Source organism: Neurospora tetraspora, assembly GCF_033439725.1.
Source record: "Neurospora tetraspora strain CBS 560.94 chromosome Unknown B0H65scaffold_1, whole genome shotgun sequence".
Classification (NCBI taxonomy): Eukaryota; Fungi; Ascomycota; class Sordariomycetes; order Sordariales; family Sordariaceae; genus Neurospora; species Neurospora tetraspora.
Window position 1 is genome coordinate 7,528,058 of NW_026944383.1, and position 13,917 is coordinate 7,541,974.

Consider the following 13,917-nt stretch of genomic DNA (forward strand, 5'->3'; position numbering starts at 1 on the left):
TGGTGAGAGCCTCATCATCAGTCGTCAGCCTTATTGTTCTCAACGTACTGACGGAGCTGAGCCACGAGTTTTAAACGTGAAGTCCAGTTATCTAGACGCCTCAATTGCCTGCCAGCTTGCAGTGGCTCACTCAGGTTCTGTTCAGAGTGAATCCAGCCAGGCGGCTCGCGCAATGAATGACATGAAGCAAAAGAGCGGCCACGGTTCTGTTGATCCACAATTGCAGGCTGCAAATGGTGAAGTGTGATTGGCCATCATTCGACACATGAGCTGGAGCATGTTAGTGGCCTTGTCGGCTGGCAAACAGCTGTGCAGTGGGTCTGCCAGGGCACTGTGCTCGTGTGCGATTGGCTGTGGCTTATTCGGGAATCTGAACCTCCAAAATTGACGTGAGGAAGAAATCTACTCGGCCGTCAAGTCACGGCCTCTTCCCAGCCAAGTCAAGCAGCGATTTGGAAGACGGCGCAACATCTTCTCTACCTCTCGCGCACTTCGCTCGCCCGAAGTTACACCATTCCACGTACTCGCCAATTCGTATATCCTGTCTTCAACCCGCTTCCCTGGGTTTTCTTCAGACGGTGCACACATTCACAGAACTGCTTGGCCCCGGCGGCTTGCACTAATACCGCCCATCCCGTCTGTACTTGCTTTTGCCCGTGCGTCCGGCCTGGCCTCACTTTTCACTCAACCTCCAACACTCGACATAATTTCAAGTCGTCCATTACTACATCACTTTCAGGAGGAATTGACGACGGACAACCAGCATTGCCAGACAGCGAGCATTGCTATTCGACATCTTTTCCATCACACCCTTTTCACCCAACCAGACAACGCTGCAACCCGCTGGGCACTCAGCGAATGCCAAGCCTAGATCCAACCATTGAGACAAGGTGAAGCAAAGCCGACTCCCTGACACGTTGAAAGGTTAGTGCATTTTTTTGACTTTTCGCCTCACTGGCAGAGTCCATGTTCCACCACCGCCCAAATAGTATCAAGTTCTCACTCTGACCAGCCGACAGCTGAGGCCGGCTCAAACAAGTCTGTGCAGCAAAAGTTACAGAGTGAATTACACCTGCTTTAACATGGAGCGCGGACGTGGCCGCGGGCGCGCGACCAAGAAAATGCGTGGGACCCTTTCATCGACCTCTCACCAACAACACAACCAACAGTTTAATAGTCAACAGCCGCAACATCAACAGCGTCATATTGCTCAGCAGCACGAATTCGAGCATCAATTTCAGATTACACCCTTTCCCCAAGCCAATGGCTTTCACCACACCAATACCATAGATAACCCTTCCATTCCTGGCAGCAACTCACATGCGCCTCACCCCTCCTCCACCTACACCCCCTTTTCGGATCTGACCACTCAGAATCCTCCATTCCCCTTTACATCGCATTTGCAGAACAATCAACCACACCATTTGCAGATGCATGGGCATCAGACCCAGGGCCATCAATTTCAGCAACAACATCAACAGCAGCAAGAAGCGCCGACACATCAGCGCGCTCCTTCAACCGGCTCCCGCCGAGGTGGTAGGAGCAAGCAAGTCGTTTATCCAAACCATCAACAGCGCCGCACTGCTTCTCCATCGGCGCCTGATTTGACCTCTTCCTTCCGCGTCACTCCATTCACCTTCGAGGCCCCTTCGAGCAGTGCCATGCCTGCTGGCAACTCATCAGCTCGCAAAAGGTCCAGGACCTTTGACTCCTCTCATGAAGCCACTATTGAGGACAATAGCAAAGGCGGTCACTCTCTTAGGAAGCGTGCACGGCTCAACTACAGCCAGGAACAGATTGATGATGAATTTGGCGGTGCCGCCGCCAGAGCCGATAGGCCTGCCGGCACACCAACGACCCGCGGACGCCGGCGAAGGGGTACCCAAGGGGAGTCTGAGGGTGAAGAACTCATGGACCATGATCATACGGCCTTGCGGAACAAGCGGAGCAACAAGTCTCCGGCTCCTGCACGTAACTCATCCTCTCACCGGAAGCCAGCGGGTAAGAAGCCAGCTACGGCGCAGAGCACTTATGTTGAGCATCAGTCAGACAACGACGTGCAAGATACCATCTTGGTCGGTGTCTCTATGGATGAGATACCCGAGGTAGAGGAAGAGTTGGAACAGTCGGCCGTTGAAGGTGCATCCGCGGACAATCAGTCGTCAAAGTCCAACGGAACCGGTGCTGTCTCGCAAGGTGAACAGCCATTGCTTCGCGCTGCTGATACTAGAGGAACGGTCAGTAAAGGCCTTCAGCCGCGTCAGCCTGGTGATGAAGCCGGACAGGCGCCCAAGGATATTTCGCTCCAGTCACAAACTCATCCCGCATCGCATGGCAACATTGAAAGCACCAGCAATGAGGATGAATCGACTCTAAATCCATCAATACGGGAGAATGATAACACCGCTTCTTCCAACGAAACTTCAGCCAATGAGCGAGGCTCACATCATGTAACCGCCATGTCGAACGAGATTGAGACATCACGTCCATCGGAACACCCCCAGAGTCACCAAAATCTGCTCCATGATGGGCCTTTTAAGGTAGAGCCCACAGAGCAAGATGAAGCAACCCATTTGCACTCCGTGCCAGAATTGATTCCACAAGCTCATCCCTCGCCACCGACCTCTTCTTCCAAGTTCAACTCTCACCCAGGCAATCGCTCTCCATCCCCTCCCAACACCACACAAGGTAGTGATTCGGTTGCGACAGCCTCCCCATCGTCTTCTTCTCGGACGGTACTACCTCCCAAGCCGGGTTTCCCTCCTCGCCTAAAGAACCTCGAGAAGGTCTATAGCCTCGAGACACCTACAGCTGCTTCTCTGAAGCTCACACCCTACGTGGACGATGATGTTACACACCCTGGCCCTTTTACTGAAAGGCTTGTCCTGGATACTACGACCAAGGCTAATCCTACGCCTATACCAACACCGGCCACCTCACCGGCTCCCACACCTGCACAGGCGGTACCGGTCGCACCGGCCGCCGTCCCAGAACTCACGTCTACTGAACTCCATTGGGATGGGCGCCGCAAGCTGAAGACGGAAGAGTTTTACAAACTCTGGCGACAGGAAACTGGAAAGATGGTGGCGAGCGGGCAACCTCGTATGTCGATGAAGGAGTTTAGAGACACCTACTACATTCCACGGCTGAAGGAGGCACAGGCTGAGTCTGGACGCGGAGTATCGGAAACACTCCCCCCAATAGAGCCAGCTCCCTTGGCAAAGGTGAAGCAAGCCTCTCGTCCAACAGGGCAATCATCCGATGATATGCCGCAGACGGAACCTCCGACTGCCGCGCCTTCTCCCTCTGAGATGGTGGATGAGGAAGATCTGGCAACCGGATCTGTAGCCGACGATGAAGATGGGCAGTATGTCAATGGGCCGGTATTTGACTCCGAAAAAGCCGCTGGCTCTATAGAGCCCTTAGAGGTGGTCCGACAGCCACGGAAGCAGTGGTCATTCCCCAAGATTCGCGACGTCCAAGACTTTGCGGATGTCTTGGAAGACTACCAGGACATGGACAATGCCACGCTCTACAAGCTGGCCGAAGCCGTTGCGGAAACCCTCAACGTCTGGCAGACAGAATTTCGCGAGCTCAGGAAGGTTATTGACGATGAGGACAATGCAGAGCGCCGCAAGAAGAATGATGTCTCGATCGTCAACTGGGAAAACCGGCTGAAAGCAGAAGATGCGCCTCATTTCCGTCGCCATTATGATGAACCCACCAAGGGACCGCCCGCCTTCGAACTCAAGGGTGTTCGCGCACCGAAGCCTTCGTCAGATGATCCCATCTACGAGCACCAAAAGGACCAGGATAAGATCATGGCCGCAGCATATGGCTTCAAGCACAATCCCCACGCCAACGCGGTTGGTAGACAAAACATCGAAGAGCAACGTTGGGACATCACGGAGACCCGACCCCACAGGAAAGGTGCTGGAAAGGCTGAGCTTGCCGAAGAAAACGTTGTTGAAGGAAAGCGGGTTCGCAAACCCCGCAACCTCTCGGATCAAAGCAAAGATCCTAGTCGTGCTGGCACCCCTACAGGCGGTCCATCTGCTGTTGTCGGGCGGCGTGGCAAGCGCAAGCAACTGGCTTCCAATGACGATTCGGTTGAGCCGTCTGACCAAACTCCGGCCACAGAGATTGCTCCTGAGCCTGTAGTCCGCAAGCGACGCGGACCGAAGCCCAAAGCACTTATTTTGGCAGAGCAAGCCCAGCAAGCCAAGGAGGCGCAAGAAGCTAAGGAGGCACAAGAGGCATTGGAAGCTGAGCAAGCTGGTCAAGCTGACCAAGCTAAGGAGCCTCAGCAGGATGTGGAAGCCCAGATTGCTGAGGAAGTTCAGGAATCTCAGGAAGTGCCACAGGGTGATGACGCGGCTAGCCTAGCACCCGAGGAACCCAAGGCTGAAGAGACCCCTTTGCCAGTAGAAAAGCCAAAACCTGGCCGCAAACGTGGTGGTGCACCGGCTGCTCCTCCTGCCATTGAGGACACCCCTGCCCCTACGCCTGCTCCCACGGAAACTGAGGAGGGAAAGACTAAGCGTCAGCGTCAGCCTAAGGTGGTACTTCCTCCCGTGCAAGAGATCGCTCCGCAATCTTTTTATAACAACCCTGTTCCCCTGGATAATGGTGCTCCAGAGACATCGCCCCAAGAGCAGCAGGTGCAGAGGCCGTCCACTGCATCGTCGGAGGGCACCAACGATACAGCCGGTACCCCGGAGTCGAGTTATTCGTTGCGTGATAAGCGAAAACGCAACTTTGCGCTCGAGAACGACCCTGAGCTTGAGCCGAGGCAACAGAAGCGAGCTCGCAACACCATGCCCACCAAACCGGAGAGCCATGAGCCTAAGAAGCGTGGCCCTAAGAAGAAGAACGCGAATGTGACGAGTCAGCCTGCTTCAGCACCTCCTCCACCACCTCCGGCACTTGCACCGCAGCAGCCTGTAGGAGGATTGAAAGCACCCGCCTTGTTCTTCAACAATGGACCGCCTCCCATTGCTCCGGCACCTGGTCCATCTCCCTTTATGCATACATTTAACGCCGCTCCAGCCTTCCCACCTGGCGGTCCTCCGCCGCAAGTTCCCGCACCACCGGCTATCACCAAGCCGTTGACTCGTATCAAGATCAAGAACCCAGGACCCCCTCCGATGGGTCATAGCTTTGCCCAAGTGCCTCCCCAGGCAGCCCCTCCCGTCAACAATGGCCCGCATCCTACCTTGAAGGGCCCAGGTAAAGCACCTCGGGCTCCGAAGGCGGCTACGCCAACCCCGCCCGAGCCCGTTGAACCCCCGAAGATGATGCCCAGTGGCTTTGCCCTGGCCAATACCACGGAACCGGATAAGCCATATGCGGAGATGAGCAAGTCGGAGAAGATGAGCTATTCCATGAGAAGTAAGTACCGCTGGTCTTCCTTTGATCAACATGTTCGTAAGCTAACATAAACCTAGGACGCTGGGCTTCAGGTGAGATGCAAGGGGCAGTTGAAAAGCGCCGTACGACATTGGCCAACAAGAAGGCCGAAAAGGCGGCAACGGGCGTGACAAACGGTAACGAGCCGGGCATGATGTCGATGAGCCAGACACCAGATCCAGTTTCCGCCGGCCCCTCCACCGGCGCCTCGGCTCCGACAACACCAAGCCTTGGTCCTACCCATACCGGGCTGCTGGCTTTGCCGCCCCAACCCCAGAACGTTCAGAACGTTCCGGGTTCTCAGGGTCACCACCAGGTGATGCATAGCTTCCCCCAGCTTCCACCCCATATGGTGCCTCCGCATTCAATGCCTCCGCACTCGATGCCTCCTCAGCAAATGCCTCCCCAACCGATGCCGCCAATGGCCCAAATGGCACCGATGTCACAACCGGGTCCGGGCCAGGGACAGATGCCGCCGCAAATGGCTCCGATGCCCCCGATGCAACAACAGATGCCACCGATGCACCCTCTCCAGCATCAGCATATGCAGCCTCAGCCCATGCAGTCGTTGTCTTACCCTTACCCTCACCCTCCTTCTGGGCATGGACCCGTTGCTTAGGAGGCTATAGACCCCCAGTTGATGCAGTGAGCTACATGGGATAGGAAACCAGGAAGATGAGGAGTGAATGTGGGCGTACGAGGAGAGCAGCACCGTTTGGGGTTCCTCATAATGATATGATTGGTGCCTGTACTAGACAGGCAGTCGGGTCAGTTGGGTATTGGGTGGTAGGGATGGATATACCCGTGAAGAAGATGGTGGAATATTACTTGCTTTCATGGATTCAGCAGGTCGGATACGGTTTATAGTTTCGGTTTCTTATTTTGCTTTGGCCGCATAATAGAGAGCAACAGGCTCTTTTCTCGCATCAGTTTGGAGCTCCCCTTGGTTTGGGAGCCATGGTCTTAGAGTGGACAAAAATGGAAAGAAAAAAGGAGGGGGACGATTCCTGGTTATGGATGGTCACGGACATGGATAGAGTGCATCAGAGGTTTGGAATCAGGCTGGAAAAAGCATCATTGCACTGGCATTTGCATACAGCACAATGGCAGGCAAAAGGGCTCTTGTTAGGCGTTTTGATAGCTCAGGCTGTTGTTGCATTGGCAGCGGATAGTCTTTTACCCTCATGGTTAGGCTTTAGGTGCTTACTTGGCATTCAAATTGAGATGGCGTTTGAGAAGAATGAAAGTGGTTTGACAGTGCGTGCATTCAATGGTTCGTATATGCTGCAGTGTTTCCTTATTATCTTGATCATCATCATCGTCACTTTGATGAGTTCTCACAACGAACTTGCAACAACTACTTGAACAAAGAGATGCTTCTGGGAAGTGCAGTTCTGTAGTGTGCCATGGTTCCCACTGCGGCCGTGAAACAGCCATCATCACTCTCCAATGCAAGCTGAGTTCCAACAGATGTACCTCTGTTAGTGGCTCGAATCTTAATTATCATGGCAAAATTGATCGCTCTACTACCCCTTCTAACAGACGTTTAGAGGGGGATACTTTGGTCCTCTGTCGTTCCCTTTGTCGTGAGTGCCGGGATCATGATTGTAAAGTCAATATCGACCGCAGTTGTAGTTGCCGGTTGTGCCTTCATGAGCTGAGCTGAGATTGACTTGGATGAGCAGACGGACGGGGAAGGAGTGATGCGGCGGCGGATGGATCATGATCGCTCATCGATGGTGCAAGTTGCCGTGAGAACATCGCGACTTCCTCCAACCACCAGACTACTGCACGCCAATTTCGCTAAACCAGGACCGCAGCATGTAATGGGGGAGACCTTAGATGGTTTTTCCCGAAGAGACCGTTGTGAGCTAAGTATCAACGGTGAGAAACCGTTCTTTCTCAGCAATCGTTGTGCTTTTTCAACCGTCTAGCAACCGCCCAACAACCCAACAACCGTAAGTTTCTCACAGGGTATCATGATCCCCAAGTAAGGTACAGTAACCATCTCGAGTCGTTGAAGACTCAACTCCGTCGGAACTAGAGGCGGCGATGGTAATGCCGAAGCAGGGAGCGGTGTTCGGTTTGCAAACCCACAACCGTACCTAGCAGGCTTACGGTTGTTGAACAGTCAGGCAGTCACAACGGTTTCTGAGAGAAGAACCATAAGGTCACCTTATCCCCCGGTCACTACCCTTTACATACCTAACAAGTACACCAGCGGAATATCTGTTAGAAGGGGTAGTAGAGCGATGAATTTTTACATACTTAGGTAAGAATAGGCCTCACTAACAGAGGTACATCAACAGTGAGTCCCGCCTTCTATTGAACTTCGCTCCTTCCTTACTAATTTATCGTCTTGTCTCCCGAGAGCTCCAGTTAGGAAAGAACATATGTGACGGCCGGACTCATGGGGCCAGGTGGAGTGGACTTGAGGTTCCAGTCGCTGCCGACGGGGCGGTTGTTGAGCGGTCGGTTAGGAAGGCGCAACGGTTGCAAATGTCTTATGGTTGCTCGACGGTTTTCAGGCTACTACGGTTTCTGAAAGAAAAACCATGAGGGAGTCCTTGCGACACAGTACTTCGGGTTCCGTACCACACCTCGTCGACCAAGACCACGGGCGGTATCATCCACGCGGGCGGGAATGGCCCACCTGACCTATGAGGGATGACTTCGTCTGTGTCCGGGGCCGGACCGGGGCCGTGGCTTGGCGGGGATCCGCTCCGAGCGTTCGTTTATTCGACCAGCGGCTTGTTCAGGGCGTTGATTCCGTTCAGAACTTGTCTCATGCCTCGCTCTTCGTTCCAACAAGATGTGGGCTGCATGTTCAGTTCTGTTAAGAACATTCCGCCTTGGAGCAACATACCGTCAGTTTCAAAGCCAACAGTTTCGAGCGTTCGAGTGCTAATGTAAGTTAAAAGCTTAGGAAGTAAGGATAAGTGGGAAGTAAGGAAGACACATGACCATCAATACCTATAACCGGTTTGAGTTTGATCTAGTAGTTGAAGCTACTACTTGGAAATACGAGCATGGGTTCCTGACAATGGCTGCCAGGTCTTTGAGTTGGGTAGCAGAACAGTCACGCACCTTGGTCGTCCAGACACGTGGAAGTTTTCCAGTATTATCCTTCAATTTCGACAAAATCTGTATACGTATTGATAAGAAATTGATATCTTGCTATGCCATTCATACCTTCTAATTTTCATTTTGCTAATTTCTGTACTCCAAAACTGTCCTACCTCCAAGTTTAATTGTCCGCAAACATTACTGTTTCTTCATCAAGCTGACGCTGCAAGCATGCCTGCTCAATGACAGATCCATACCTGGCCGAAAGGACAGGATCTTGTGGCGATAGATCTTTCGCAGAATGAAGGTTTGCGCAATTGCAAAACCAATCCGCTGAATGAAACTCGTAGCATCCCTCTAACTCACACCGCATAACTTCGCCAAACTCGGTTTCCAAGTCAGTCCGGAAATGTCGAGTGAAAGATTTGCTAGTTGCGTCTGGCTGTATGTACGTAGTTGATGATGATGCAAATAATGGCAGGTTTTTAACCCTGCGTTGCCGGACTGACCTGGAAGCCGACTTTGACGAGTTTGACGAGTTTATACGGTATATCTGCTTGTGGATCTGCCTGGCTCTTAGAAATGGTCGTTACAGTTGCATACCCGGTCTTCGGTATGCAACATGACACATCCACCTAGTTCATATATATGGGCTTGTGGCAGGGATTTATCTGGTCGTGGCCTATAAAACCCCAGAAGGTACTGCTCCTCGAGTGAAGTCACTCCCTGGATCCGTCTTGTCCACTCCTCGTAATCACCCTGAAAGGATATTCGGCTTTCGATAAAGGAGATTATCTTCATGAGGGTATGAAGAGTCGGGTCTTGGGCGCCTTCCAGGACTGCGGCTCTCATAGCGCTAAACCCAACTAGACATAGCAGTCGTGACACACTGTGTGGACGGTACGCGATTGAGATATCCAGGGGAGAAAGGTAAGGGTATGCCCATAAAGCCCCCGTGTCCTGGTAAGCTCCAGCGTTGAGAAGCGCTTCAACCGTCGCAAAGGCATCTTTCGCTCGCAACCGTCCGCACAATGCAATGACTAGAGGCGTAAGTCCGAGCCGCGTTTTTCGATTTACCATGTCGGGCCAAGTTTCCAACAGAGCCTTGACTGCGAAAGGCTGCCATAGAGTTGCCGCATGAAGTGCTGTCCATCCTGGGTCAACGTCCAAGCCATCCTCAGAGCCTATGGTGCAATAGTCTTTAGAGTCAATCAGTTTCATCTCTTCAAGCAACCCGAAGAAAATGATGGACTCGCTTTCAGCGTCTTCATCGTGTGGGGCGTCCGCATGTGCATAAGTCGTTATAGCATAAAGGAGGACGGTCGGCCAATACAATATCGCCTGCCGCAAGAACGGTAGCTTTCGAAAAACCTTATCGTATCGGTTTGTAATGACCCAACGAAGTACCCTTTCTTGCTGAACCACGTTATTTAGGATGATGAGATTGCTGTTTGTGACACCATCGTTGGAGGGTATAATGTGATGGATTGTTTCCAGTACTTTGTCGTATTCTTTGTTCATCATATAATTCATAACCTCAGCTAACCAGGGACCTTCGATCGGCTTCTGGTCCTTGACATAGCTTGCGGACTCCATCAGCGGACCTAGAAGAAGTTTCGGACGGATTATGGATTGTGCTTGTTGTTTGACCTCTTCCACTATTTGCTCGAGAATAGATAACTCGACGCCCGATTTCATACTTGCCACAACCTTGCTGACCAGTTTGAAGTTGTTGTGTTTGGAAGCGTTTCGAAGTATCGGCATCGCTGACTCGAGGTATTGTGCGTCTCCTCCCCAGTTGACCACCGACAACCGATAGTTCCAAAAGGTATGAAAGGTGTCCTCATCTCCATCCCTGGAAAGTGCCTCTAAGGACCTCCAAAAAGCGGCCCTGGCAGAGTTCGAGTTTTCTTTTGCGGTGCTTTCCTGCAGAGACAGCCGCATGGCCAGAACTCTGAGAGCCCCGGCTATAGCTTTGCAAACGCTTCGGGGATTATCTCCACGATCCAAAGCTTTTGGTATAAATGAGCATGCCGTTTCAACTGACGCCCACAAACGATCTGTCGCGTTCTCGGCCGTGATTTCCACGAAGTCCCTTCCCATGAATAGTGCATAGTGGTATTTCTTGGAGTCCTCAGGCGTCATTTTCATCGCTTTCAAATCTTCTTCCTCCACATCGTTTAGCAATAAGGCAAACCAGTAGGCTGCGTGGACGAAAGAAGAACCTGCAACCAAGCAACGATTTATCATCTCAGTCAGCCATAGAGCTCGGTTCTCTCTCTTCGAGGCCTTCTTTAGCGCCCAGTGACCGGTCCACAGGAAAGTGTTGACTCCAGGAAAACTCCTCATGATGAGACGATAAAGGTACGCATGCGAGTGACTAATGGCGTACTCCAACATCCCTCCTTGGTCGGCCAATTGGTCCAATGATTGACTCCAAGGAATCAAGATATGCGGCGGCCTATTATTCACCAATTCTCTCCATAGTATGTCGATCTTAGTTTCATCTTCTTCGGTCAGATGGGCTGTATGTTGAGTCCAGTATTTGGATGCGTAAGGCAGAAAGCACGTCATGATGCCCTCATCAGATTTCTGATCCTTCAATTCTAGCAGAATCGGAAAAATGTTGAGTTGCTTGGCGGCCACTGTTCGGTGTTTATCTCCCTTGATATGTCGAATCACGCTGGCCAATATCGGGTTGTAACTCGATGCTTCTTTCTTCAGCGCCTCTGAAACTGAAATGGGGTCAACATTTCTACGCAAAACTACGCGTCGATCCAACTCCCGAAAGTTGAGGTATGTCACACACACTGATCCCATAAATGCTTCGGCGTCCGATATCCAGCTCCGAGCCAGCCTTCTGCCGTCCATTCCTACCTTTAGGCCGCCCATATGCGATACCACACTGTGATGGATGAACCGAACGCAGTTGTCTTCCTCGTCAATTTCTAGCAAGCCGCCCCCACAGCGAGCAACAACCTGCTTGGTACTGCGTGGCAGTTTGGTTTCGTTCCAAATATTATTGCCAGGTTGAACAGTGAGGGCAACATTGAGCTGTTCTCCGGTAAGAGGGCTTTCCGCTACCGCCACCAGTTGAAATATCCGATCGCCATAGCGTAGATCAGAGATTCGTCCAAGCGCTTGATCAAAGGCCTGCGGTAAATCCTGGGGCAAGTGGTTTAATATGTTTAATACAGACTCGTCAGTCAAGATGCCATCGTTGTGAGATGGAAACAGGGCTTCCAGGTGAAGCGATACCCAGAGATACCTGTAACACCGTAATCAGCAACTGTAGATAGATGGATGATGACCATACATCAAAAACGATTCAAACCTACATTCCTTGTGCTCCTAGCGTTAGCTGCTCTATTACCAGATTCTCCAGCTCGCTGTTCAAAGGAGGCTGGCGAACGGCATTTCGTCTTTGTACCTCGGTTCTGATGAAATGCCCGATTTCAACATCGCGTTGAGAATTGTTCAAAGATAGCACAGCAGCTGTGCCAAGGTATTCCTCGGTAAGTTCAACAGGAAGACCATCCAGTGTTCTTGAAAAGCATACAGATATTTGGTGTGCTTTGCGAAGGTCGTGTAGTGCTTCCAAGACAACTTCGACTTCCTGCTTTGCACACTCCTGCAGTCCGTCGAGTACAACGTAAAAGGCTTGGTTTTGAGGTAGCAGACTCTGAAGGAGCTGCACGATAGAGGAGGTAGCCATCGACCCAACGATAATACTAGGATTTCGCTGGATCATTGCTTCCCAGTCTTGACGGACTGTACTTGATTGCAGCAGCTGATGGGCAATACTACCCAGGATTGTAAGCCCATCAAGCGTGTTTGGATCATCTTTTTTGCAGATGAAGCCAGCGCACTTCTTGTTCTCCATAATAGCGTCCGAAATGATGCTTGCGAGGCCAACGGTTTTACCACAACCAAAATGACCAGTAACCCTCAGCACGGATCGAGTGCCCGTCTTCCATAACTTGTATTCGGGAGCGTTGAGTATCCAGCTCGGGGTTCCGCGTTTCCTTTCCCTTCTCTATATTGCGTCTATTTGAGGTTGTCGGGGAGATAAAAGATGCAAGATCCTTTGTTGTTGCTCAAGTTCATCTTGACGCTTCCACGTTGTGTGAAAGCGACGTAACAACCTCCCGGCGTCCTTGATAGCAACCTGCTGCTCTTGAGCAGCTTTATTCGCAAGGATCTCAAACTTGCTCTTGATTAGATCGGTCCAATGGTTCAGTTCGTCCTCGATTGGCTTGAACTCGATTTCGAAGCTTGATAATATCGATGCTGCCAGGAGGAGATAGGGTGGCCTTTTGGCAACTACCAGAATCTTCTGGCACAGCTGGACCACTCGAGCAAGGTACTCGGCAAGGAATGCTTGCAACTCAGGTGAGTCAGGAAAGTGCTTCGCAAACTCCAAGGTAATGGACCATTTTTGTGTCAACCTCATCAACAGTGAGGAGACCTGGTCAAAATAAGCATAGTGTCCTAATGCTGCCTTGATTATTGCGTTTGACGATCAGTCATTTGTTCACAAACAGTTGACCTGGCTTCTGGGGCTTGTTATGCATACCTCCAGTGAGACTCTTACTGCCGTCCAGACACCTGAGGCGATCAGGCTTTGCGAGCCTCCAATTAAGACATCTCCAGCCTCTGCAAATTTCTGTAATCGACTAAGAAACCCGCCAAGTCGTGTTCCGGCCGCCGGTGTCCATGAGGCATGTCGCCGAGCACCCTCTCTATTTAGCTCCTCAGTCATCTTGATGACGTCGGAGGCAGTAGGAGGTGAACCGGCACATTGCGCTTGTAATCTCATGAAGTCCCGTTTCCTCTCCCCATCCAGGGCTTGCGCGAATTCGGACACAGCTTGAGCCAGTTTAAGTTCTGGTGGCAGCTGACGGGGCGCCGATGGAAAGACCAATGCTGTGCTGGTGCTCCAGGGCATGATTTTGACGGTAAGTAGTGAGTCGTGGAACACTTGAAGGTCGTGCCGTCAAACGGCAAGCTTGTCGGGAGATCGATCTGGTAACGAATGCTACAGTCAAGGTTTCGAGTCTATCTGACGTTGCCGAAGGGCCGTGAACCGCAATGGCCAACGGCTTGGGATATCAGGAAAGAGCCGTTGAGGTTTGATCAATCGCCCGCTCGTAGTTGCGACAATTAATACCCGACGAGGCTATGCTCCGAGAACGATGGCGCACAAGACCAGGCGCCTTGCCCCGCCCTCAAGTCCAAAAAGCACATCGGAAACCGATAGTGGTTCTCAGCCAATTACTGCCCCCCGATCGCGTAGCTGAATATCTGCTACTGCATGGATGCCAAAACTTCTCCTGGTGTGGTACCGGGTTGTTGGTGGCCTTGAACCTCGATCGGTTGTGGCCGGGTCGCTTGCAATCTGTTCGGGGGTGACTGACATTGTACAAGGTATTCCAAAGGCGC

General features: G+C 51.8%; 2 protein-coding genes across 2 annotated transcripts; one reads left to right on the forward strand and one right to left on the reverse strand.

The window, feature by feature from the left end:
• The first annotated feature begins 788 nt into the window (after window positions 1-788).
• Window positions 789-6,197, forward strand: B0H65DRAFT_66289 (uncharacterized protein). The gene is made up of 3 exons (XM_062831241.1): window positions 789-924; window positions 1,020-5,391; window positions 5,448-6,197. The coding sequence occupies exons 2-3, from the start codon at window positions 1,083-1,085 to the stop codon at window positions 6,026-6,028; spliced, it is 4,890 nt and encodes a 1,629-aa protein (XP_062687419.1). The 5' UTR covers window positions 789-924; window positions 1,020-1,082; the 3' UTR covers window positions 6,029-6,197.
• Window positions 6,198-9,323: 3,126 nt separating this feature from the next.
• Window positions 9,324-13,423, reverse strand: B0H65DRAFT_505858 (uncharacterized protein; the record flags this gene model as incomplete). The annotated part of the gene is given in 11 exon segments (XM_062828018.1): window positions 9,324-9,341; window positions 9,553-11,139; window positions 11,158-11,210; window positions 11,235-11,256; window positions 11,287-11,352; window positions 11,377-11,380; window positions 11,396-11,529; window positions 11,560-11,743; window positions 11,814-12,509; window positions 12,597-12,976; window positions 13,052-13,423. 11 exon segments carry the CDS (start codon window positions 13,421-13,423, stop codon window positions 9,324-9,326), a joined length of 3,516 nt encoding a protein of 1,171 aa, XP_062687420.1.
• Window positions 13,424-13,917: the final 494 nt, after the last annotated feature.